The 26,095-nt window shown below is 37.0% G+C and overlaps 1 protein-coding gene across 4 annotated transcripts in view; it reads right to left on the bottom strand.

Annotated features, from left to right (window-relative positions):
* Positions 1-5,674: 5,674 nt before the first annotated feature.
* NAP1L4 (nucleosome assembly protein 1 like 4) overlaps positions 5,675-26,095 on the bottom strand; it is a 50,188-nt gene continuing 29,767 nt past the window's right edge. For 3 of the 4 annotated variants that reach the window (XM_063289358.1, XM_063289356.1, XM_063289357.1), the window contains exons 11-15: positions 25,366-25,388; positions 24,532-24,651; positions 22,878-22,907; positions 20,009-20,065; positions 5,675-7,202 (exon numbers count right to left, since the gene is read on the bottom strand). In XM_063289358.1, coding sequence (XP_063145428.1) covers positions 7,164-7,202; positions 20,009-20,065; positions 22,878-22,907; positions 24,532-24,651; positions 25,366-25,388 — 269 coding nt within the window. In that variant the 3' untranslated portion in view covers positions 5,675-7,163. Of the gene's footprint in view, positions 7,203-18,804; positions 18,847-20,008; positions 20,066-22,877; positions 22,908-24,531; positions 24,652-25,365; positions 25,389-26,095 lie in introns of all 4 variants that reach the window. The other variant, XM_063289359.1, reaches the window with a different exon arrangement.

Below are 26,095 nucleotides of genomic sequence, written 5' to 3' on the forward strand. Positions count from 1 at the left end.
GAGGTTTCCCATCCCAACAGATCAGCAGAGTAGCAGTTTGGGAAAAGTTACTCTAAGAGTCTCCTCTGCACAAACCTCCCTAAAATAAATGGGAGTGGCACAAAGATATGGTAATACTACTGTGTTATGTGGCTATTATGTTAGGCTATTATGATTTCATTTTTTTTAAGATTTGGACTAAGATTTACAGGATTTTTGATCTGTAAGATTTAAAAGGTATTGATAAGATACAATATTATTTTATATTGCTTTTCAGGTTTAACAGGGTTAAGATTGTTGTAGTTTTATTAACTATAAAGGCAGACAATTTATTTTTCATATTTTGATGTTTATTACAGTAGACAGAAACACATAGAATAGTGGTAGGAAGGAAATAATTAAATGGATGGTGTTTTATAGGGGAGGGAAGCTGAATTAGAAATATATATATATACACTTTCTTTTTATATAAGGTAAAGGAGCAATTGTATTAGTGATTTGTACATGTGTTAATTGAAGGATTTATAGAAATAATGTGATCTTGGTTTGATATAGAGAAAGGGTTTGATTATGGAAACTGTTCTATATTCTTGCTGTTGAAAGTTAGAAGTCACCTTCGTATGTAATCTCTCAAAATTCTTTTTTCTTGTGTTTTGCACTTTTTAGTTTCTTTTTCTTTTTCTGTTTGTAGTTTCTTGTTTTTCTGTAGTTCTTATCTTTATTTCAAATATAACCCAAAAACTTTACCATTAAAAAAAAGAGAATATCATAGATAGCCAAGCTCATAATAATGGCATTAATTCTTTAATTATTTCAAATGCAACTTTGGTTTCCAACATTCTGGATGTTCAAATATTTACAGCCTTGGAAATGAAGACATGGATATAGCCAAAACATTACATTCTGTGATGCATATGAATTTTTTCCCTCTAAACCTCACTGTAGTCAGCACTCATCCATATTCGTGACTGTTTGAGAACTTTTCCATGAGATTGTAATCCCTATCTGACTTGCACAGTTGAGGCATTCAACCTCCAGTGTGAATCTGGATTCCACCTTTGTACCAAATAAGTAATGGCGTCCTTAAGGACATATCTTGGGCAGAGTTTTACATTGTCTGGATCTGTTCTTCCACTGCTATCCAGTTCACTGTGTGCTATATTGTACTTTCAGATTAAGTATTGTTTAGTATAGTCTTTCCCATACTTGGCAAGTTCCAAAACTGTTGGACTACTATTTCCCAAGTGGTTGGGAATTTCCCCAACAGATCTGGTTGGGGAAAGAGGCATGTATAACTCATACTACAGTTGCTTAGTCCAGTGTTTCCCAACCTCAGGAACGTTAAGATGTGTCGACTTCAACTCCCAGAATTCCCCAGCCAGCATGGGGATTTGATGAGCTACTAAATTTGATAAGCTACTAAAAGGTAGAAGCTATGGCTGGCTGGGGAATTCTGGGAGTTGAAGTCCACACATCTTAACGTTCCTGAGGTTGGGAAACACTGACTTAAACTACTAATGTCTTGCTTCCATCTCTGCTTCCCCTCAAAGATATCTGTCTCTCAATTAGTCCTTCGCGAAACTAATATTTGCCCTTTTCCTGGCAAAGTTTAGATATTGATGCTCTCATAAACGGTGGTTGAATTAGGTAATTACCACACAGGTCACACAGGGAAAGAGAACTCTGGCTTCAAGAGATGGCTGAATCACTGTTCCCAGAATTACTCAACACTGTGGTGATCAGAACTGCTAGATTCTGTAGTTCATGAACTCTAGAAAGCTCCAAGTTCCGTATCCATGCTACAATAGAACATTCAACATTCAAGATAATCATTAAGGTATGAAGCAAACCTGATTCATAACTGTGTACATTGGAAAGTCCAGCGTTTTACTAGGAAATTAATGGAAGGAATTCTACATAATTTTGCAGAGAAGCAGCCAAAACAATTAAAACAAAATTTCCTCTTCTGTTAGACCAGGCTAAGCACAATACATTCTCTGCTGATGAATGAGTGAATGTATGAATGAAATCTGGCATGATCTGCAGAATTCCCAGGGCAGCTGAGAATAGCATGACCCTTCCCATACTACCAGAATCAAAAGGAGCAATTTTTTGAAAAGCTTGGGATTAATTACAGGAAGAGAAGAGTATCAGTTATGTTGAACACAAATACAGCAGCATGCAGCTAGAGAGCCCATTGTTGTCCTGTGCACAGTGATGACAAGACATGAGAGTGCTGCTCTCCTTGTTTGCCTAATTTATTGACTTCTCTCATTTTGCTGCTTTAAATGCCATCTGTACACGCAGTGTTTATGGTTTTAAAACATTAAAAATAATAACCACTATTAAAGCTTCATTTTTTTTAACTAAAGGACTTTGCCCCAACTTGACATTATATGGACTTCAACTCCCATCAGTTTCAGCCAGTTTTGAGACAGGCAAACTAATGGTGGAAACTACAGTCCAAAGCCTCTAACAGATGCTGTGTTCTTGACCTCTGCTTTGAGACTTCTGCAATTTTTGCTCTACTGGCCCAAGGTTGCTAAGCCAAAGCACATGAAGACCTCCCCCTGCCCCCCCCCCATTTTTAGAGGAATTATTTCAACTTGACTTTCCCAGGAAAGCTATTTTTTTAAAAAAAGATTAGAATGGGCTGCTTTTCAATTCTGAGTTTTGAGAGTGGAGAGATATTACGTCAAATGTGCTTCCTGTATTTATGTGAAGTACAAACCTTATTGTGATGATAAGCCATTCTTCGGGACGGGTTAGCAAATAAGCCAAAAATAAGCTACATTTTGATTGTGACATGTCAGCGAGGCTTATTTAGAGTTTGTCCTAAGTGAACTGATGGTAGATAATCTTAAAAATGTAATCAAGACCCTGGTGTTGACCAGTGAAGGCATATTGTATATTCCCATTATTGCATAGGGAAGTATGCAGTTGGAACATTTTTTTAAAAAAATTATTTCAAATTTTGCTATCGCCCATCTCCCCCGAAGATAGAGGTGGCAAAATTTGAAAAATAAATTTAGCTGGCAATTAAAAATGGCTTAAGAATAACTGGACCTCCTTACCCATTGAGGGGTAATTGAACACTATCCCCTCCCCACTTCATAAAAAACAGTCCAGTTTTGTTACTATTGTTACCTGGCCAGAATGCTCTACAATCTATTGTCTTTTAAAACTGGATCCTAACCCCTTAACATTCCTATTAACACTAATAGCAAGCAAAAGCAATGGCCTGGTCTTATGTTCTCTTATGGGGTTTAGACAAATTCACAGTATCAACCATGCCCATTAAAGAATCTCCAGGTTCAAAAACAGCAGAGCGCTTAAAAAGCTGTTGGAGGCAAGAAGCAAGTTCAGCATCTGTTGGTGGGATTTCTGGGAACATCCAACTTACTGTGGAAGATAAAGATTCTGCATTATTGCACCATAAGACTGATTCAAATGAAGCTTTCATCAATTTATTAGCTCCTTGTGTGTTCAACACGCACCTGGCTGGAGCCTCAAATGGCCTACAACTTAGGCCTGTATTATCTACCTTAGTACTCTTACTGTACCTGGAGATACACAGAACATACGTTTGCAAGGGGGACAGAACTTTCTATCCTCCTCCTGATGTGTATTAATATAATGGGAATCAACTCAAAATATATACGATAGCCCTTGTGGCCAAGCAAGTTACTTTTATCAGATTACCCAGAGGATTTTTCCATACATTAGATAGATAGGTGGAGCATTTAAGATTTAATTTTTCAAGCTCAGTGGCCCATGTTTTCCTACAACTTAAACAAGTATGTGTTTATTCAGGTTTTTGTAGACTGATGTATTGGGTATGTTCACACCCACAAACACTACTAAAAATAACTTTTATCTGGCAAAGCATGAGGAGCTGATTATCAATCTATAACCATCATTTCACATTTTTTTGTTATTACCTTATTTTCTCCCTACTTTTTGGATTTTGGTAATTTTTCCTCCTTATCTTGACAGCTCTAAAAATTCTGCTGCACAAGAAAAAAGGCTTCTGCCTAGCTCAACATCTTGCACTAGATTCCTTTGGGAAGGTCACAGGAGGACTAGAGGATAAGTCTCGCCTGCTGTTGCAGGTATTTATATGGCCACTAAACCTGAAAGGAGAATGTTGCCAGTAACCATTGAAAAAGGAATCTCCAAGTGCTTATTTAATTTAACAGAGATAAAGACTGAGCAGCCAAACTACATTCCCATGGTACTCAGAGACAGTTCTAATTGTTGTACTAATATGCAGCCCAACTCACTCATGGCAAAAGTGCTAAGGTTAACCTTCACAAACCAGAGAAAATTGCATAGAACTGTATGGGGGGGGGGGGGGAAACCCTGTAATCTGGCCACAAACACTCCAACATGAAAGTAATAAAATGGTCATCAATGAACAATGTAAATTACCGGCCAAGCAGTATGTAAACCACTGAATTATGAGATAATTAAAGCCAGGCCAAAGTCATCTGTTTGCATTTTCATCTCTACCTTTGAGTATCTTGGAACCTGTTTACTACCTTGGTATTAATATCAATTTTTTCACATACAAGTTACTGAGAAAAAGGAACTAAAAAGCAGTATTTTTATTTGCTCTTATTTACACAAGAATGAGAAACAAGGAACTCAATCATTCCATTGATAAGATACAGAACATGGTTGCTGAAGGATGTACTATCGATTTCCCACCAGAATGAAAAGCTAGTTGAAATATTTTCTTTCTGGAGGTTTACTTAGATTTGTAAATATGGTGTTGGCTTGTTTGTTTACCCCTTCAGTGTAAGGAGATCTGGCTTTCAGATGAAATCATTACCTCTGATAATGAAATGGTTAAGAATTGCCCATACATCTGAACTGATGCTAGAAGACTGGAATGACTGACACTTTGAATCACTTTTTTCATTCTCAACCATGAAGACAGATCGGACCTCCTCTCTTCAACTATCAATTGCCTTCTAAGGAGGATTCCAATAATACAAAAATGCACATTTATTTTCTTCTGATACATTTATCAAGGTTTCAGTTGAGATGAACAGAGACAGTCTACTCTGGCCTGCATGTGCTACAATCACACAGCCATATAAGGAATTATCCACAGCTGCACAGATATTATACAAGAAGTGTTTTGAGGTATTACAAAATTAGGGCTGCACCAAAATCTCCAGCCTTTCCCCCCCTCCTCCTAGTATACAAGTTCTCTCCTATTTTGCCAGTTCTACTCTTTAGCTTAACATGTATGGAATTAATAACTGTGCTTTATTTTGTAACACTAGCCTGCTTCTAATGAAAGCATTATCCTTCTGCTTCTGGTTGTTTAAATTGCCGAGCACAGCTATTCATGATTTCTGTTGAATTCTACCGTTCTTTTTGCAAATCTATTCCTTAAAGCAGTGTTGCTCAACCTTGGCAACTTTAGGATGTGTGGACTTCAACTCCCAGAATGAAGTTCACACATCTTAAAATTGCCAAGGTTGAGAAACACTGCCCTAAAGATAAGATACTCAACTGAGTCCCACAATCAAAATAAGTTACCATAAATACAGGGAAGTATACAACTGAAACCTCAATAGGGACCCATGTGGTCAGTTGCTCTTTCTTCCCATCACACACTGATGTACCGTTCAAGAGGAAAATGTCATGTATCGTTATTAGAGAAACGATCAGGACAATATGCTTCATGTTTCACAACTTTAATAGAATATTCTAACTATTCTGTACAAATTGAAAACACCGTATTAAGTTACAAATGTATAAGATAAGGCTGGAGCACTCTCTACATGCCTGGTAACAGCATTCATACAACTGGTAATGACGTGTTGCCATAAGCTGGCACTGTATGTTTAAGAAAGGTGAACTGCATTTTGAATATTCTTCTGAAGGATTCTGGAGCTTTAAAAACCATGGAAATGTGAAACAGAGTGATTTGAGTATTGCAGATAAACATCAGAACTATGCACCCAGAATGTATTTATATTTTCCCAATTATATAACTTTCACAGGCCCAAATTGGATCATCCTCCAACCTATCCAAAACATTATTTTCCACTTTTGTGTGTAATATCACTTTATTTCTTGTTCAGTGGAAGCCATACTTTGCTATGTTCTCTGAATTCCAATACTGTAATTTGTACTTGATCGCTAAACCATCACCAAAGCCATCTGCCCTTGGTTTGAAGGTCGAATATAAATTACAGCATGCCAGTTCAGCTATTACACCAAACTCTGGTCTGTTCTTAAGACTGAAGTAAGATTAAAAGTGAAGTTGCACACAACTGTAGAGAACAAGTACATAAAGTTGCAGCTTATGTCCAGGCTTCAAACCTTTGGATTTAAGAATGTCTGAACAGTGCCTAGAATAACTAAGGCAAAACAGTGATATATACTTAAGTGCTGCAACCGTCTCAATCTAAGGAGCCCACCTCAAGCTTGTTGCTTTGAAATGTCTGATAAGCAATCATTCTGAGTAGAGTATGAGTTTTCCACATACAAGTATCCATATTTTATAAACAGGATTTTCTTCAAGTATTTTAAAACTATTAAAAGTACTAGTTCACCAAAGTACTTACAAAAATGAATAAATAAGGTGAACAACTAAATGTGTCTCAACCACTGCTTTCTTCAAAGATGACAAAGGAATTGTTATTTCAGTTTAAAAGTACTGGAAATGACAGTGTTTTAAGGTACTCTGTAGCACTAGTTGGTCTGAAAGGTTACAGGAAATTCATTTTAAAGGGAAAAGATCTAGTCGAAGGCATATTGCTTTATTTGTTTTTACTGTATTTTATTAATTTAATATAGTCTAAATATTCCTATTCCACAGTATTTTGACAGAAACTTACCTTGCATCGAGGGCAAGTTTTTCAAAATGCAAATTAGATTTTTAATTTAATGGAAAAGCCTACAGAGACAGTTGAGCTAAATTGTACCAAAGGCTGTAGAGTGTGCTTTAATTAAACCTCATATTTCTCAAATGCATTAAGTTGCCACTGTACAAGTTAAGCAAAAATAAGAAAAGAGTTAGTGAAAATCATGCATTTGAAAACAATTTAGTTTTAAGCATTGTTAATAAGATTGTGCTGCAGTAATGGAATTTCCTGAACTGCAGGCCAGGTATCCAAATATTGTTACAGGCTGTTCAAATATCACTCTGAAGTGGTATTTCCTTATTGTTGTTTGCATTCAGCAGGCTGGCTGGCATCTTTCTGTTTAAAAAGGAAAAGAAGAAAAAAAGGAAAATTATGCAAGAGATATTTCAATGTAATACAGAATTTAATTCAACATTAAATTTAATTCTGTATTCATAACCAACATCAGAACTAAGATTTGAAAGTGATAATTTGAAAGGTAATATTCTAGATATTGTGCTTTGAGGGATGGAGATGTTCCTTCTTTACCTTAAAGGCAAGATAACCAGTTATTAAAGCTGTGCAGTGCTTTGGCTCTAAAGGTAAAAGAGTGCTTAATAATGAATTGGGGTCCAAATTTGGCGCCTTTCTGAAAATGTTAAAACATGTCTTTTCTCAGGAGTGCAATCAGAGGATTGTTTTGCCTTCCAATCTGAAGTACTGCATAGCCTTATCAGTTGTCCCTATATTTTAGCCATGATAAAACTAATGGATCACAACCAAGTCTTATCTATTGGTCACCCTATTTCTTGCAGTGGCCAGGGGACTCTCCTATTCTTTCCAACAACTGGTGTAGCAATCTGTGGTTTCACATTTTTCTATCATTCCTCCCTGGGATTTGGAGTAAATAAATGGATGAATGTCATTCAGTGCTAGCCTGGCCCAGACCAACAATATGACACCTTCAGATCATTCTGCAGAGAGGAACCTTTCTTGGTATACCCACATATTCTAGCATTTTTCCAAAATATCTAAAAAGATGCATAGAGTTTGACTGAAAGGTTAACCACATCCTGATAAAGAAGTATATTTTAAGATACTAGTCTCAAAGACAGTTTCAAATTCTACCAAGACACTGCTGGAACATCTCTCAAAACAAAGAAAGAAAAACATAATCCCAGTTTTAAGTAAAAGCAAAATACCAAAGAATCATATAAAAATTTAATTTTAGGGGCAAGGCCTGGGAAAAGAACTGAAGGAAAATAAGTTATGTCCTATTTCCTGCATAAAAATGGTAGGACTTAAGTACCAGGCTGTTCAGCTAAACCTGGAAAAATTAAACTAAGCAGTAAAAGAGCCCCAATCTCCCTTATCAACATATTTTTTAATCTAATATTTACCCATTGTACCAAAAGGAGTACAAAATTCTGTAAGGTTTCTCCCTTAATGCAAATAAATAATAACATAAATAAAAATGTTAAGCAATGTAATTTGGCAGTTACTGTAGAAATAATATAAGCTCTCAAAAGGAGGCACTCAAGTAGTATAATTCAAAACATCACAATCTTCATCTAATAAAATTAAATTGGATAAGGAAGGCTGACTTGCATTTTCTGGAGTACTGAAATCCACATTTGATAATGCTATTTAAAAAATAAACCGCTCCAAAGTATATTACAATTAGATACATATCATCAGGTCTATATAAATGCATCTACATAAATGCATTTAATGGAAAGGATCCGACTGCATTTGATAGGATAACCTATCCCTCTCTTTGGATACTGGACAAAAGTCAGACTTTAGTGACCAATTCTTCTCTACATTTCAAAAAATTACTCCTGGTAAATTCTTCCAAAAACATCATGAAATAAGTTTTAATTCTTCTAAGTAAAACAATATTCATCTTCAGGTTCATAAAAGGGAAGAGAAACAAAATTATTTAGAGTAATTAGAGCTGAAATTTCTAGTTAACTACAATATCCTAGTTAAAAAGTAATCCAAATTATTTGGCAGTATTAAGAAATCAATACAAGTATCTTATTAGAAATGCTTGTCTTGCTTCTTTGTTATCCTACTAAATGTCAATATTTGGTTTTCACTCTCATTATCTCTTCAACAGTTAACTACTGTGATTTGTGCTATCATCTAGAACAAGAAGAAAGTATGCCTTTCATTGTATAGGCCAGCTTATACTTCAGCAAATATGATCAGATTCAGAATGTTTCTTTTTGGAAAAAGGGGAGAGCAATGTGAAAAGCAGTCCTTTTTGTCTGCAACAAAGGATGAATTGAAACAAAAGAATCCTTTGTAGGCCATCTAAATTGTGCCCGTATATAGGTGTTCCTGCTCTGCATAGTTTATTTAAGGACAGTTACAGAGAATGTATGGTAAACATTCCATTGCTGCTTTTTAATACTGCTTTTTAAAAAACTTGATCATTCTTCTAAAGGGAAACCCAAGAATTTTTATTAAAATAGTGAATGACACATTTAAAACCTTTCCTACACACCCCTGAATGGATAGTGCAGAGGTATAATAGTTATCATAGATATACAGTTGTGTGCAAAACTTTAGGCACCCCAAGTCGAATTGAGAGAGACGGTTTGGTGTAGTGATTAAGGCTCTAGGCTAGAAACTGGGAGATCCAGCATGAAACCAGCTGGGTGACCTTGGGCCAGTCACTCATTCTCAGCTCTAGGAAGAAGGCAATGGCAAACCACTTCTGAAAAACCCTGCCAAGAAACAGCAGGGACTAATTTAGGCAGTCAGCAGGAGTCAAGACTGACTTGAAGGCATACCACCCCCTTGCAAAAAAAGGTAGTGAACATTTCAATGAATCCTGAAGTGAACAGAAGCTGACACAGTGTAAAGCATTAAACACAGTATCTTTCTGCAAATCTGAATGCATACTATTCATGTGCACTTATTTAATGCTTCAAAATAAAACACTATGTCAGGTACAGAAATCTGGAACCCTTTAACATCTGACTCAGTGCTCTTAAAAAAAAACCTGTTCAAATTGCTGTTGACTTCCAGTGAGGATTCATGGCGAACTAGACATCCCTGAAGGAGCACGGACAGCATTGTGGTGGAAGTTGGCAGCCAGACAGCAAATTCTGGCCAGCGAAGTCTCTCCAGAAAAAGGAAAGATCGCAAGGTTGCCCACTTGCACTCTGGACAGCTGCTCCTTGTGGGTAGACTGCATGAACTGAAGTTTTTGTGGTCAACTCGTGGGTCGAGTGGCTGGGAGTTGAGGGATTTAAATCAAGCTCACAGACATAATGCAGCCTATATTGATATAAGGTTCGCTGAGCCTCATTTCTTAATCACTTTTGAAAATTGCTTAACTGCTTTTCAGCTATTAGGAACCTTTGGATCAACAAGTTTTGTAGCACCAGGTGAGTTTCCCTCACCCTTAGCAAAAGAAGTTTTAAATACAAGTTTAAAGACTTAAAAGAATTTTTTTTGAATAAACAGCAAAGAGTGATTAGAATGTTGATTCTGGAAAGTTACAAATGGGCTAAGGGTCCAGATGGATTTGAAATAAGATTTTGAAATTAATTATAAGAATCCTTCCCATGGGGAAATGCTGTTGTTTTGAATTCTTAAAAAAAATGATAGGATGAGACTTTGAAGGTTGGACACTAGAGGGAACCAGAAGTAACTAAAGATTACAATTAAAGGAGAAGAACATTTAAATTTGACTTACTAATACAGAATGGAACAAAATACTTTAACGTTGGACATATTGAAGGGTATTTGTGAACAATGGACCCAGAAGTTAACTTTAAGAGTGTCTGCCACTATAGATAGACTGTGTTTAAAAGATGTTATGGAAGAGGAACAAGTTTTACCAGACAAGACTGAGACTGATCTGAAAGTGGATTTAAAAATGACAGGCTACAATAATGACATGGAAAATGATGTTTCACTGGACATACAAAAGAAACTGGCTGATGTCTTAATAATGAAAAGGGATATACAAATAACGAACCAGGAGAGTGACCTCAATAACTATATTGGATTTACAAAAGAAGTTTGTTAAAGCTTTGAAGAATTTTCTAAGAAGGGACAAATAAAAAATGAAAAGAAATCAAGTTCTAGGACATTATTCGAAGTGACTAAAGATCAAGATTGTTAGAAATGAAAGCAAGGAATATAAAGTTGGTTTATGTGATCAAGGTTAAAATAAGTATGTTATCTCTAGTAACCCTTAAAGGTCTTTTGCTGACCAGGACTGAATGATGAGGCTTTAAGGATTTGTTTATAGATAAGAGATCAGATATGGGAAGAAGAGATCATTTGTTGTAGTTTAAGAGAAGGTGATAAGTTACTAAAATTGTTTATACTTGTTGTGATGAAGGGGGAATCATTTCTTTATATATTTCTTTTCTTTTTCTTTACTATATTCATATTTTTCTTTTCTGTACTTTCTACTTTTTATTCTTTTATTTTTAGTTTGTATGAGTTTTTATCTTTTTAATTGTAATGTTTAATAAAATTACTATGTTAATAAGGCCAAAAAAGGTGACTAGGCCTACAATTAGCCAGGTGAAGACACTCGACAGATGAACAAATACTCTGACTCTTCTAACCTCTCATGTACTGATTATTGTTCTAATTACAACAACCATGGACTCTAAGGGCAGCTGTGTAAGCATTTGAAAATGCAGGTAATTTACTCTTACAAAGCAGGGAATACATATATGTTTCATAATACCATTTTCAGCTATGAGGAATATGGTTAAGAAATGGAAGTTAATGAAACTGCTGAAGTAAAGGTAAGATATGGAAATCCCAGAAAAAAATACATTTGAACTTGCCAAGAAGCTGGTCAGATCTGCAAAACAAAACCCAGAGATCACTGCAAATGGCCTTCTGAAAAGTTCAGCTGATACTAGAGTAGTTGTTCAAAGGTCCACAGTACAGCACTGATTTTGTAACAATGATTTGCAAGGGAAAGCTGTCAGAAAGTAACCTTTCTTCTGATCTCATCATCATTGTCTAAACTATGCAAAAAACAACCACCACCACCCTGAAATATTCTGAAAAATATAAAAATTGAAGTGTTCAGCCACAACCACACAATATACATTAGGAGAAAAAAATGGTAAAGCATATGAAGAACTAACTCCTTGCCAATTGCTAAGCATGGGAGTAGCTGAATGATGCATTGGGATTGTCGGTAACCAGTAACATAAGAAATCCTGTGTAGGTGGAAGGAAGAATGGATTCAGTTAAATATCAATTATTCTAGAAGCTAATATCCCACACTCAGTGAAGAAACTGAAGCTGGAAACAGGTTGGCTAGTTCAAAAGATAATTCAAAATATACCTTCGAATCGATCAAAAACACAGGAAACAAAGATAAAGATTTTAGAATAGCCTTCACAGTTTGCAGACCTGACTATGTTGTAAATCTATGTGGAGATCTCAAACATGTTACGGATGCAAAGAAACATAATAGTATTTCTGAGCTAGAAGGATTCTGCAAGGAAGAGTGGAAGAAAAATTCCAAAAGTAAGAAAAAAACTCCCTACAACCCATGATACTGTCCTTACACTCATTTGATGGTTGTGTCTGTTAAAAGTTCAACTCATTATCATCTACAATTCAAATACAAAACAATCGTTTTAATTTGATGAATGTGTTAAGCATGTTCTTGCTCTATATTCTATGGAAGAGATTATTCACCAACCAATTTAGTCTTTGCTCCCAACTCTTAAGAGTAGTTTGCTGATGGTATGTTTTTGGTTGTCATAGCCAGACAATTTCCAAGTGCCATTTGATTTCACAGTATCAGTTTGTGGAAAGCTGAGTGGAAAGGCAGGAAATAGTAACTGAAGAGATATTCAAGCTTTTAAGCTTCTAGGCACCAAGCTTCTGGTGCCACCCTGTTCAGAGCCAAAGATGATATATTGCTTGGGCCCAGGGGGCCAAAAACCCAAAGCCACTCCATCTTGCCAGGGTTAAGGCCGGTTCCTCCCCATCCAGACCCTTACAGCCGCCAGACACTTGGTCAGCACTGCCATAGCATCACCTGCCTGGATAGGAGCAGAAATGTACAGCTGGGTATCATCAGCGTACTGATGATACTGCACCTGTGCCATTGGATGACCTCACCCAGCAGTTTCATGTAGATGTTAAAGAGGATAGGTGAAAGACCCAAGCCTTGGGGCACCCTACAATACAGGTGCCTAGGGCTCAACCTCTCCTTCCCCACCAACACTGACTGGAACTGGCCATAGAGGAAGGAAGAGAACCACTGTAAAACAGTGCCTCCCACTCCCAACTCCCAAAACTGGCCCTGAAGGATACCATGGTTGATGGTATCGAAAGCCACTGAGAGATCCTGGAGGGCCAAGATGGTTGACCATCCTAAGCTCTCCAAAGGTAATCTACAAGCATGACCAATACTGGTTCAGTACTGTACCCTGGCCTGAACTCTGAGTGAAAAGGGTCCAGATAATCCACTTCATCCAGGGCTTTCTGTAGCTGAGCATCCACCACCTTCTCAACAATTTTCCCTAAAAAAAATAGTTCTCCCATTTAAAGATTTCTTAAAAGATTATTGCACCTTTATTCCAGGTACCTATGAACAAGGCTTCTATATATTACAACTAAGGTATGTGACTAATAAAATGCCCAAATAAATACATCACAGTCAGGACTCATTCTAAGCATTGTCCCTCCACTGGTGACAGGCTTTCATTGGTTCAACAGGAGAAGTGTTATTTCCTTTCTTAAGTCTTTCCATATCTACTCTGGAGGGTCAAAAGCCTGGAGTGGTCCTTGAGGTTATCGGGCTGAAAGAGAAAAATGATCTGCTTCTCTTTCCCTATTCCATTGACAGATGTTGGAAACCTGTTGAATTCTATAATGAACCCTAAATTGTTATACTTCCAACATCACAGGAAATTACATATTATTCTGTTAACCAACAAGTATTATGCAAAGTAGGCTTCTCAGGTTTGTATTTCAAAGGAGAATGAAACTGGAAATGCTATTGCAAACTATTAAGTGGACCAGATAATGAAATTCAGATTGTCAAGCATAGATAGATACTATATTTTCACTAATAAGCAAGACATTCAGAATATAGGGTTTTTGTTACAGTACATTAGAAGTGAGGATGCGGTGGCGCTGCAGGTTAAACCGCTGAGCTTGCCGATTGGAAGGTTGGCGGTTCGAATCCGCGTGACGGGGTGAGCTCCCGTTGCTAGGCCCAGCTCCTGCCAACATAGCAGTTCGAAAACATGCAAATGTGAGTAGATTAATAGGTACCACTTCGGCGGGTAGGCAACGGTGTTCCGTGTAGTCATGCCGGCCACATGACCACGGAAGGGTCTATGGACAAACGCCAGCTCTTCGGCTTTGAAACGGAGATGAGCACCGCCCCCTAGAGTCGGACACGACTGGACTTAAAGTCAAGGGAAACCTTTACCTTTACCTTTACCTTACATTAGAAGTGACATTAATTTTCAAGGCAAAAATTTTATTTTCTTGATAAAGTCTCATGCAGCAATTGTTTTTTCAAAAAGATACAAGAGAATTCAGTAACTCTTGATGCAGTTCAATTCTCCTCAGAGAAAAAAGTATATAATCCAGCAACCCATATTACCTAATGGTCATATATAACTTTTATGAGGTAGCCTTTTGCTAATCATTATCTCATATAGAATTCACACCAAAGTAGCTTTTAATATGTTCCATCGTGTGCTAATCTAGAAGCTGGTGAAAGCCAAACATAAACCACTCCTACTCTGTGATAACATGTTTCAAGAGGATATTTGAGAGATGCATTCATAGGGATCCAAGAACTTCTGAAGGCACATGAACATGCCAAGGAGGATGTATTCTCCAGGCAACATCTAATATATTGAACTCTAGTTCTTCCCTAATATCAGCTCAAGGCGTTGAACTGGACAAACTTTGATCTTTTAGCCATTGGGACGTACACTTTACTGAGGATAAACAGGGATTATCTGGTATGAGATGAAGGAAATATTCATGGAATTCATTATTCAATTCATATTCAATATTCATGAAAAGAGATATTCATAATCCAGAAAACAAGAGAGAGGAGAATGCTGAAGAAGCACAGAGGAATATTGTAATTAATGTAGCTTCTAATTAGATGAAGAGTTGTGAACAATGCTGAAACAAGACATTGCAATAGTCACTAACACTGAAAATAGTACATGGCATTTTCTACAGTAGTGCAGGGCAATCTACAGTGGGTATCTTATTCCAGAGGCAAGGCTATAAGATTCTACATACTTCCTATAGGAGAGGATAACTTCCATCATCGGTTTTGGAATGACAAGCCAGAAGTAGAGGTCAAGGGAAGTATACTTGCAAAAAAAGAATAAATCACATACAACTGGTTGCTCAATTCAGTGGGGTCCCTCATATATTTATTTCCTTTTGTCAATATTTGGATGGGATGAATACCCTGTCTGTGCTACAGAAAAACAAATATTAGATGAAAGTCAATGCACTGCTTTCCCATAGTGGAGAGACAGGGCATTCTCTAGTGGGACATTCCAGAACTGTCCTGAGAGTGGACTTTAGGTCTGGAGGACCTCTAGTTCTTTAGCCCTCCAGCTGAAGAAAACTTCAACAGAGGTATAAAAGTTACATATATAGTGTTTTATATAATAAGTTTTATAAATGTCTCCCAGGGGACATTAATTAAAAGGTAGCCATGATTCTAACAGAGTAGAAAATAATTCCCTGTGGGACAGGCGTATTCTGAATCTTTTAAGCTAGTGTAATCAAAGCCTGTATTCCTAGAGGTCCAATGAATCCATGGCATCTTTACTTTTGAGGCACTCCATGTCATCTCAGATTAACCATCTGGAGCTTTTGTTGTTCTGGTGTTTCACTCATTTCAGATCCAGTGTGTCATACCTCTCCTCTTTTCTTCTTCGGAGCAATGAAGAACATGAAATATATCTCACCTTGTAGGACCTGCTTGATTATCTGTATACTCAGAAGATGATTTATGAGTTTCAGGACCAAAGTTGATGTATGAGTTACCAAACCACACAGTTGGTTGCACTGTGTGATCTAGAGGATGGAAATAATCTTGAGGACTGACAGGCTGGTGAATTCAAAAGTGTAATCATGCAAGTTCACCTTTAGGTCTCAGATACCTGATGTCATGTGGGTCTGCAGATAGGCAAACTCCATTAGTTTCCCATCCAGAGGGAGGCTGAGATGGTCACTGATATTTGGTTTCCTTTTGCTGCTTTTGAGGCACCCTTTTGGGGTTCGGGTTGAAGCCGGTGTGATTTGTTTTGAGATCTCTTCCCCATTCAGGATGATCCGTAGTCCCAGGGTGCGTTCGGGGCATGGCTGGGATATTGATAAGGGCATAATGTAGGACCTTTCCGAACAGCTAGTCACCTTTGAACGGTCTTGATTTGAGGATTGATCTGGATATCAAGTCCATATTCCAGTTCTTATGCCATAAATGTATTCTAGGGGCCACTTTAGCTGAATTACCTTTGGCTGAGAAATGCACATTGTCCATTCTAATATCGGCCATAAAGGAACAGACTTGGCTATCTTATTTATATCCTGCAATCCCTATGCTTTGATGGGATGAGATAGCTATTTACAACATAAGACTAATGCTCTAGAGAAAATGGATGTGACAAAGAATGCTTTTATGATTAAGGCTGCAATCCCATGTACTCTGAGCTGCACGATTTCTCTCCTTCTAGCCTTTGGGTGTTGGGGTACACTCCCCATTTTTATTCTCTATATATTCCAAGACCAATGTTGTCATGGGGGTATCCACCTGGGGGTACCTGAAAAAGTATAGTATTTCTTATTGGAAGATGTATAGCTTAAAGGCCAGGGAACTGCCCCCCATTCTGCATCAAGAATTTTGTCCCAGGTACAGGAACAGGGGCACAGAAAAAAATGCTTGCTACTAGAAACACCTCTGCCACCAGCTGATCAAATGGGATCAGTGGAAGTGGATGGTTTTGATTCTGTTAGACCTAAGGACTTGAAAACTTTCCCAAGTAGTCGTACAAAGTCCACCTTCCGGAAAAACTTTGTGAATTTGGGACCTGAATGCTGGTCTTCTGCTCCATCTAGGAACAACTCCCCTTCCCCTCTCTCCGATTGGTCCCGGAGGTGTCTGACTGGAGGTCCAATGGGGGGACAGAAGGCTGGGCAGCTCTTGCATCCTAGATGGCAGACGTCTTGTCCCTGTGGTGTCTTTCTTTGCCTCCTGCAGTGAGGCTATGGGGAGGAAGCATTTGAGAAAGAAGAAGGATGGGGAGTGGCACCGCTTTCCTCCTTTCCCATTTTCATACTGTCTCTGCTTGAGATTCCCAAGATAGGTTTCTCATCTTTCTCCATCACCACAGGGTGGATGGATGGAGGGGAAGGGAAAAGACTGTGGCCTAATGGAGAATCCCTGGTTGCTCCCAGAGGTCTCCAGCAAGCAGAGTCATGTAGCTCTTCGGGGAGATATTACCAGGCAGAACTAGTCATTCCAAGTGCTGTAATTGCTTCAATAGAAGGCATTTTCATTTATACAGAATTAAATTGTATATGTAAATGGATAATGAATCAACCCCCAGATTTAAATAATTAACAGCTAAAACAGTGATTTCTACATCTTTCAATAATTTCCTTTCATAAGAATACCCACTGTATTCTGCACAACCTCTGCAATAGATAATAACTCTTTAGCTTAAGTAACATCTTCCAGAACTTTCTCAAATGCTTCTCAAATTCAAATGTAGTAAGATGCTGCATTGTTAAGTATTGTGAAAACAGGGAGGAGATAAAACATTTCAAGAAAAGATACCAGATATAGATGATACGAACACCTGAGAAGGAAAAATAGCTTAAGAGAACAGTTCTTGGTTTATTCTGGAGAAAGGCCCCACAGAAGCAAGTACAAAAGTAGTTAGAAGAGTAAGCAATTTCAAATACTACAATATTTTTCAATAACGTTTATGTGGAACTACCAAAGAGTAAAAATTTGGGATATCTGTCAATCTGCTTACCACAAAGAGGAAGTTTTTTCCGAAGAAAACATAGTTTCTGCTAAGAGTCTATGCATGAAAGATTCAAATCAGCTATTGATGAAATAATGACAAACTTCAAATCAAAATACCAGCTTGATAAAGGATATATTTACATGTAAATGACAACTGTGTCACCACTTTAATAGCATCAAAGAAAAAGGAAAGATAAGGGAATTCAAACAATCTAAATGCATGACATAATGTTTAAATAGATGTAGTTTACCAATTTAGCACAGATGACACCCCTTTTAGATGTCAAGTCTAAATTGCACTGAGTTTGGAAAAAATGTCTCCTAATGAATTCCAAATACTGAAAAAATACAAAAATGTAGCTAGCAGTTTTAAATCACTAAAGCCTACACAAAGGAACACCCATCTACCAACACACACATACCATGGTACAATAACAAAGAAGTGTACTTTTTGAATGAAATAATATTGACCCCCAAATATCCCATTTCAAGGTTAGGATGTCATGGGAAGCATCCCAACACTGCAACAGAACACCACAACCTCACCAGAAGCAGTCTGATCTTGAAACAGACTATTCCATCTGTAAGGTTGGGACGGCTCAATATTTGAATACTAAGCAGTGAGGATGGAACATTCCCTTTTTAGGTTGTACCTGGACATTTGAGAACATGTAGCTAAATAAAGATCAATTTCTCCTCAAAAATTGTCATTATCTACAATTTAAGAGTTACAACTATTTTATGTATTTTTCTCAATATCAGCTAAGTCCTTGTGGACTTAGTTGTGCACTATCTTGATAAGGTACCATTTTTCTTCTGTACAATAAGTGAATGAAACAAATTAGGTACTTAAATGAACCAGATCTGCATGGGTTACAAAAAAACGGGAAGCCTTGGAAGTTACGTATTAATGGAATTCAACCTTACCTATAAATGAATGAATGAATGATAAACAGATTTAAATTACACCTAAATGGGGAAAAATTGAAACGAACTGTCAGCATAAAAGAAAGGTGAAATGGACCCAAATAAACAAAAGTAAAAGGCAGTAACTAGTATTCCAGAAGGCACAAGAAACAGTTTGTCACATACAACCACTCACTGAAATAATCAAGGTAATAAAAAGCATATTTTCCTTTTTTTTCCCTAGGCCAACATGTTAACACTTGCCTGAAATGCATTTTACTTTCAATTCAGTAACCATTACTGCAATAGTTATATAGTAGTCTTAAGAAATCTAACCTCCAAGCCATGTGTACAATTGTGCCAAGTGTGCAGGTTATGATAGGTAAGTCTATATGCACAAATGTTCACATGTAAATATTTGTGTATATTACTTGCACCTGTTATTTTAATATAGATCTCTGGTCAATGTATTGCAGATATCCAGCTATTAGTGTAAGTAAAACTTGCTTGGGAACTGATGGCAAGAAGGATCCTTTCCATGTTGTAGTTTTAAAAATAAGTCTATGGCAGGGAGTGAGGAGGGAGAAGAGGGAGAAACACTTGATGAATTATTTAAGACAGTTTAGGGATACTTAACCATCTTTCCTACGTGACTAAAATTTTCATTCAGGAGAAAAATCACATAGATATACCATACAGTATAACAATTACACCATTGTAAATCTCCCTGTAATTATATATCTGGAATTTATCATGTGCAATTTGCAAACTAAGGATTCCTTTTCTTAAGCATATAGGAAAAGTGAAATGAACAAAGCAGCTTTTGATATTTTAGAATAAAAAACAGAAGAAACACAAAAGCAAATGGACATAAAACGGGACAAATGTATTTCAAATCTGCAAAGCTTGTAAACAAGCAGGTGTGATTTGTTAAAATGTATTCCTAAGTTTATATACATGTAAGCATACAAGACAACCAGAATGTTACTATTTATAATGTATGCTATGTTACAGAACTATTAATGTATGCTAAGTTAAAGAAAATGAAATGAAATAGTATTAATTTAGCACTAAAAAAGCAAACATTGGGAATGTATTCATTCCAATGAATAAATGAACAAAAAAGAAAAATGGGCCATATTTTAAAGATAATAAATTACCATTTATGTTGTATGTAGTGCAATTTATAATTATGGCTTAATATAAGTACTTAAATAAAGCTAACCTTGGGTTCACTTTCTGCATCTTCCTCCTCTTCTCCTTCTTCTTCCCCTTCCAATTCCTAGATTTAGAAGAAAAGAACTAGGATAAACATTCTTCTTTTTTTTTTGACAACCAAGACACTGAAATCACTGTGTAGACTGTTTCATGAAATCTTTGGATTGCTGACTGTTACTAATCACACAGGCCAGAAATATGAGTCCACTGTTTTGTAATATTAAATGCAACTGGTTATTTATTGGATCTTCTTGTCTTTCCAAAGAAAGGAATATTAGTCTCTGTGGCAAGTTAATGGCATTATCAAGGTGAAATGATGGTACTGGATTCTTCTGTTTACAAAGTTTACCAAGCAGGCTTGCTACTCTGAGGCAATTTGGGCTGCTAAAGGTCCTCGTGACCTTTGAAAAGATTTGCAATCAAAGTTAGAGGTGTTTCAGGTAACAAAACTGTGTGAATGTGGTAGAATTGTATGTGTGTCATTAGGATCCTCAGTTTTGAGAAGATGTGATAAAAATGAGTTGATCTTTGTACTGACACTGATAATATAGAGTATTTAATCTAACATTTCCTCTTAGCTATTCTGACAGGAAGAAAAATTAGGAAAAAAATGAAACATTTGGATATTTCATTCTTTTTAAAAGTAGTCAGAGATGTCAGTAAGATGAGACTGAAACAGCATTTTTGTAAGACTCAACAGATTTCAGGTCATTTTATCCTTCTCTTTCCCCTAATGTTCACGAACATTTTCACTCTCTGAACTGTTATTGGTAATTCTAGTAAGATTTTCAAAATGATCAATAGAGAGATCTGACTGTCCTCAAAGAACATGGTTTAACTGAGTGGACTCCTCATTCAGTATTGCAGAGACAAAGTCAGCAAGTCCTACCTTTTGAAATTCTGCTGCATCAAAGTCTTGCAAAGAGATCAATATTGCAGAAGCTTCTCTTGTGGCTTAAGAAGCTACTGCAGGTTACTTACAAATAAACTTACTACACTTCCCCTCCAAAATCATCTGGCTGGTGATAAACTTCTGTGACACCCTCTACTGGAACTCTCAGAAAGCAGCATAAAGAAATAGTAGCCAGAGGAGGGAAAAGTAGGATGGTTCCTTTCATCAATAATCAAACTGTTTAAAAAATGAAGAAAAAAAAAACTAAAAAGGGAAGTAGGAGAAAGACCTATTTCTGCTCTATATCAGTGAGGGAATAAATAAGCAATGAACATTAAACTGAGAAATGATCTACAGGAGAAAGGAGTGAGAATCAGGTAATATGATTTCTGTATTTTGAGCAGGAAAAGACGTAACACTTCTCAGATCTACAGAATATCTAGCATTGAACTGAGTGGTATTTTACTACTAAGACCTAAGCTATTTGTAACTGGAAATTAATAAACATAGGATTCTTTTAAATTTAGCCTTCTTTCTGCTTTTCTCATCCAAGTACGCACGTTTGGGAGTAAAATTGTCAGAATTCCCGTCAACCTCTTTTTAATGTACTTGTAAAATGAAAATTGCTGATATTCAAGAATTCTAGTTCTGCAACTCCTCTAGTCCCCCTTGAAGTAGACTGTCCAGGCAGAGATAGGAAACATGTGTTTGGTCTAGGCACAGATTTGAAACATGCAAGTTCTAGGTAGAGGTGGGGTGGGGCAGGAGGAGAATGGGAAAACAGCAAGATAATCAAGAGCTGGGTGGCTTAGGGAAAATGAAAGGAAGCTGCTGAAAAGCTTTGGGGAGAGAAAAGAGGGCCAGATGGGTATGCTGTGTATGAATCAAATGCAGTGGCTAGGGGAAGGTGAAAGAAAGGAAGGCACTGGAGATTGATGGGTGGGCTGGCCCACATGGAGTAGGGCCTATACCAGAATTCAATTCAATCGGACCATGACCCATTCAGAAGATTTTGGCTAAATATGCTTGCCATGGGTTCAAAATAAAACACATTTCCCATTTCACGCGCACCCCAACTGTCTTTGTATGTTAGCTAGCATATGTTTATGTTAATTATTTCCTACTAGTCTTCTTGGTAATAATTTTCCTAAAGTGTTATAAATTCCAAATTCTCCAGATCAGCACACATACATAACACACGCACTTCATGTGTTTCAGTTTTTAAAAGTTTCAGTTCATGTAGCTGAAAATCAGGGAGAGACCTCATATTAGAAGTAGGCAAACTGGTGTCTTCTGAATCGTTAGGACTACAACTGCCAGAATTCCTTGCTATTGGCCATGTTGAGAAGGTTCTATGGAAGTTGCAGTACAAACTGAAAAGCACTGTACCACCAATGCCTGCATTTTAAGAAAGGAATACTGCTAATTTAGAATCACATAATGCTGAAGAAAAAATCCAGCAGGACATATATTTATACTTAAACCATATTGTACTTCCAGTAAAATCTTTTTATGGTGCCTAACATCTCAATATTTCTAAAGGAATTTTTTTAAACGACAAAATGAAGCTTAATTTGCTAGGGCTGTACAAATAATTCTGATGGGGACTTTGTTACTCAGAGTGACAAGAAGGCTGTATCTCTTGAACATCTGGGGCAGCCATTTCAAAGCTCTTCCCTGATCTTCTGAGCAAGCTATGTACACCCAAAAGACTGTGTGGGACTGTTGTCACAACTAAGCTAGAGCACATTTTAGGTCTTATGTTGAAATTTTCCAATTCAAAATGGTGAGAAATTGGATTGATGACTTTTGATACTGAGATGATGTTCCACTTTTGTAAGTACACACACACACACAAACTCAGGTTAGCATAGGGTCTCAGATTGTTAATCCCTGTTCTAAAATGTGTCTCCTTGATTACTCAGTCTACAATGCTTATTATGTATTCCACTGAAGGACAAATATTAAACCAGGATGTACTCACCTCTTCCTCTCCTTCCTCTCCTTCTTCAAACTAATAAAGGATGGAGGGGGGGGGGAGAGAAACTAATTTAGATCTTACTTTACACATCATTACATGCAGCATTTATATGAATATTTGAACCATAAATTTTGTCTCTAAACCCATAAATATAAGCACCTGACAGTTTAAAATGTGACCAGACTAACACCTGCATACACAGACTAGTGAAGGATGAAATATAGTCTTTCTACATTCCCATAATTACTTCAGAAAAAGAAAGATGAATGAAAGGATTACCTAGCCTAAATATAGCAAAGTCCTTTCAACATATATGAATACTTTCTCATTTCAACATTTATCTTGCCATGAGAAATTTCTATGAGGTTTTGGTAAATGCTTAATTGCCCGGCTGTTTTAAGACCACAATGCCAAGCTAGATGGAAGTACATAATTGACCTTGATTGATCTCAAAAAACTAAGCAAGGCTGGACCTGATTGGTACTTGAGAGACCATCAAGAATTATCAGGCTTGTATACTAGACAGGGAAGTTGAAAAAAATCATAGAAGAGGGTAGTAACAAAGCATTTCCCTATTGTTAGCAAGAAAACCAGGTGGGTTAAGTACCAAGAAGCTGGGATCAGCTCAACTCAAATTAGTCTCTACTTTTTACTTTACTTAAATATAATATTAACAGATCTTGAAAAATATAATTTATCTTTTTTCATCTATTTGTTCTTTAATGCTAGAAAAAGTACAGTTGTCATATGAACAGCAAAACTGATTGCAATATATTTTCTTAAAATTAGGACAGTGCACTGAGTTAAAGACTAAGCTGGGAAGTTCTCAGGCCCATATCACCCCACAGCAATAAGTTCACTAAACAGCGCTACATAAGCCACTATCTTTTCGGTCTCAGCATTTCTATACACATCCATTATGGTAATAATAACCTATTGGTAGAACTGTTGCTGGGGTTACTATTATACTGGACATTGGAAACTTAAGTGCCATTTAAATATTATCAGAGTTACTGGAAATGCCGTAGTCTTTTTCATGCATTAGGGTCCAATGGGGGAGGTACACACTGACCCTATTTCTTATGTGTACAGGTCCTCTCCCTCACCTCAGGTCTTGATGAATGATAACTTGTTAACAGTAGTAGTAGTTGTAATAATAAAAAAATGTATCTAGCCAAATGCATGAAGACATCTATCTATAGCATGGACTATGTTCTTTTGGAAGTCCAATATAACAGGAAAGACAGGAAATAAAATACCACATTATAACTTTTCCTCTTATTCTATGAATACTCCTGTTTAAAGTTCCAATAGCCAGCTCTGTTTCATGTAGTATGAGTAATAAAAAAGCAGAATATTCACAAACCTCAATTTTTGTTTCCAAATGATGCTCCACCATTCATGCCTACTGAGTAAACATAATCCTTATTGGGAAGTTTTTGAGGAGAGTATTGCCTATTTAGTTTACTGACAAGATGCAAGGCTCACGTATAGTGGGGCAATTACCAACTTTGAACTAATAGTTAATGCATTATTAAACTTGGCTTTAAAGTTTTGAATTCTTTTCTAATCAGTAAAATTTATTATTATTGAAAGTAAGTACAATGCCTCTATGCAAAAGGAAAAAATAAACCTGAAGTAATTGGAAGATACATACATTATCATCATCCTCTATAGCTTCTCCAGTGAAATAGAGTACAGCACGGGGCACTATTCTTTCACGGAAAAAGTGCCCAACTTCAAAATCTATGGCTAAAGTACACTCTGAATCTTCATCCTGGAAAATTAAAAGTAGAAATTATGTGCTTGTGTAACTAGATCTATCTGATCACCAAGAAATCATTTAAAGTGAGTAACAGAACTGAAATTGAAATATTTGGAAAGCTATAGCTTTGTATTTCTACTACTTGTTTAAGACTGCTAAAAAAAGGAATCCGGATTAATAAAAAATTTTTGTCTGTTCCTCAAGCCAGAAATTTTCAATGATGTATCAAGAAATATTAACACAATTTTATTAGAACCAGTCCATTTTATACACTAGTCAAAGCTGTAATCAGTTTTTGAAGCCAAAAAAAAAAAAATTACAACTTGTAAACAAATATTGATCAGCTCTGGAGATCAAGCAGAGCTTATAATGCTTAGAGACCAAAAACCAGAGAAAAAAGGGAGAAATAAATAAATCAAAAGCTATAACTGAACTGATTAGACTTTATGCAGAATTGTTATTTATTAAAGAAATATCTGATATGAACAATCCCATGTGAGAAATTGCAAGTACAACTGGTATAAGCAGAGGTAGCCAAAACACATTGATGTCTGATATAAAAATAACTTTTAGAAAATTGCACAAACGTTTGTTTATACTCATTCCGTAAAACTATAATCACTGATCATTTGTTATCCTTTAAAATCTGTTGCCAGACACAATCCATTTCAAAATGTCTAGCTGTAAAGCTGAACTCATAATTTTAAAAAATGAAATAAAACTTACCAGTGATTCTCCATCTCCTGAAACTACAGGAGAAAAAAGAAAAAAAAATTATTCTAAATTATTTAAAAAGCAATTCTTGTGTCACAAATGCTAACATGTATAGTATTTATATGAATAGGCAGATTAAAAAAATAATTCAAAGTATGTTGTAGTATAGTGCCGCTAGATGAAACTCCTTTACTGATGGGGTCCGTAGCTTGCCCTCCCCTGCCTGACTGGTTGGGACTGGTTGATGTTATGGGGACAAGATGGTCCCTCGGGTACCCTGGTCCCATGCCATGTAGAGCTTTAAAGGTGATAACCAACACCTTGGATTGGACCCAGAAGCAAACTGGTACCCAATGCAGCTCGCGTAACAGTGGTGTCACATGGGCTAATTTTGCAGCCCCAATAACTGTCCGCGCAGCCGCATTCTGGACCAGCTGAAGCTTCTGAATACTTTTCAAGGGTAGCCCCATGTACAGCACATTGCAGTAGTCTATATGGGAGATGACAAGGGCATGAGTGACTGTTCAGAGGGCATCTCAGTCCAGGAATGGGCATAGCTGACGCACCACCCGGAGATGTGCAAAGGCCCTCCTGGCCGCGACTGCCACCTGCTCTTCAAGCAGGAGTCACGAGTCCAGGAGGACCCCCAGGTTCTGCACTGGCTCCGAATGGGGCAGTGCCACCCCATCCAGAACCAAAGAAGACAACTTCCTGGAACCCGAGGGGCCATCAATCCACAGCC

Source organism: Candoia aspera, chromosome 1 (assembly GCF_035149785.1).
Source record: "Candoia aspera isolate rCanAsp1 chromosome 1, rCanAsp1.hap2, whole genome shotgun sequence".
NCBI lineage: Eukaryota > Metazoa > Chordata > Lepidosauria > Squamata > Boidae > Candoia > Candoia aspera.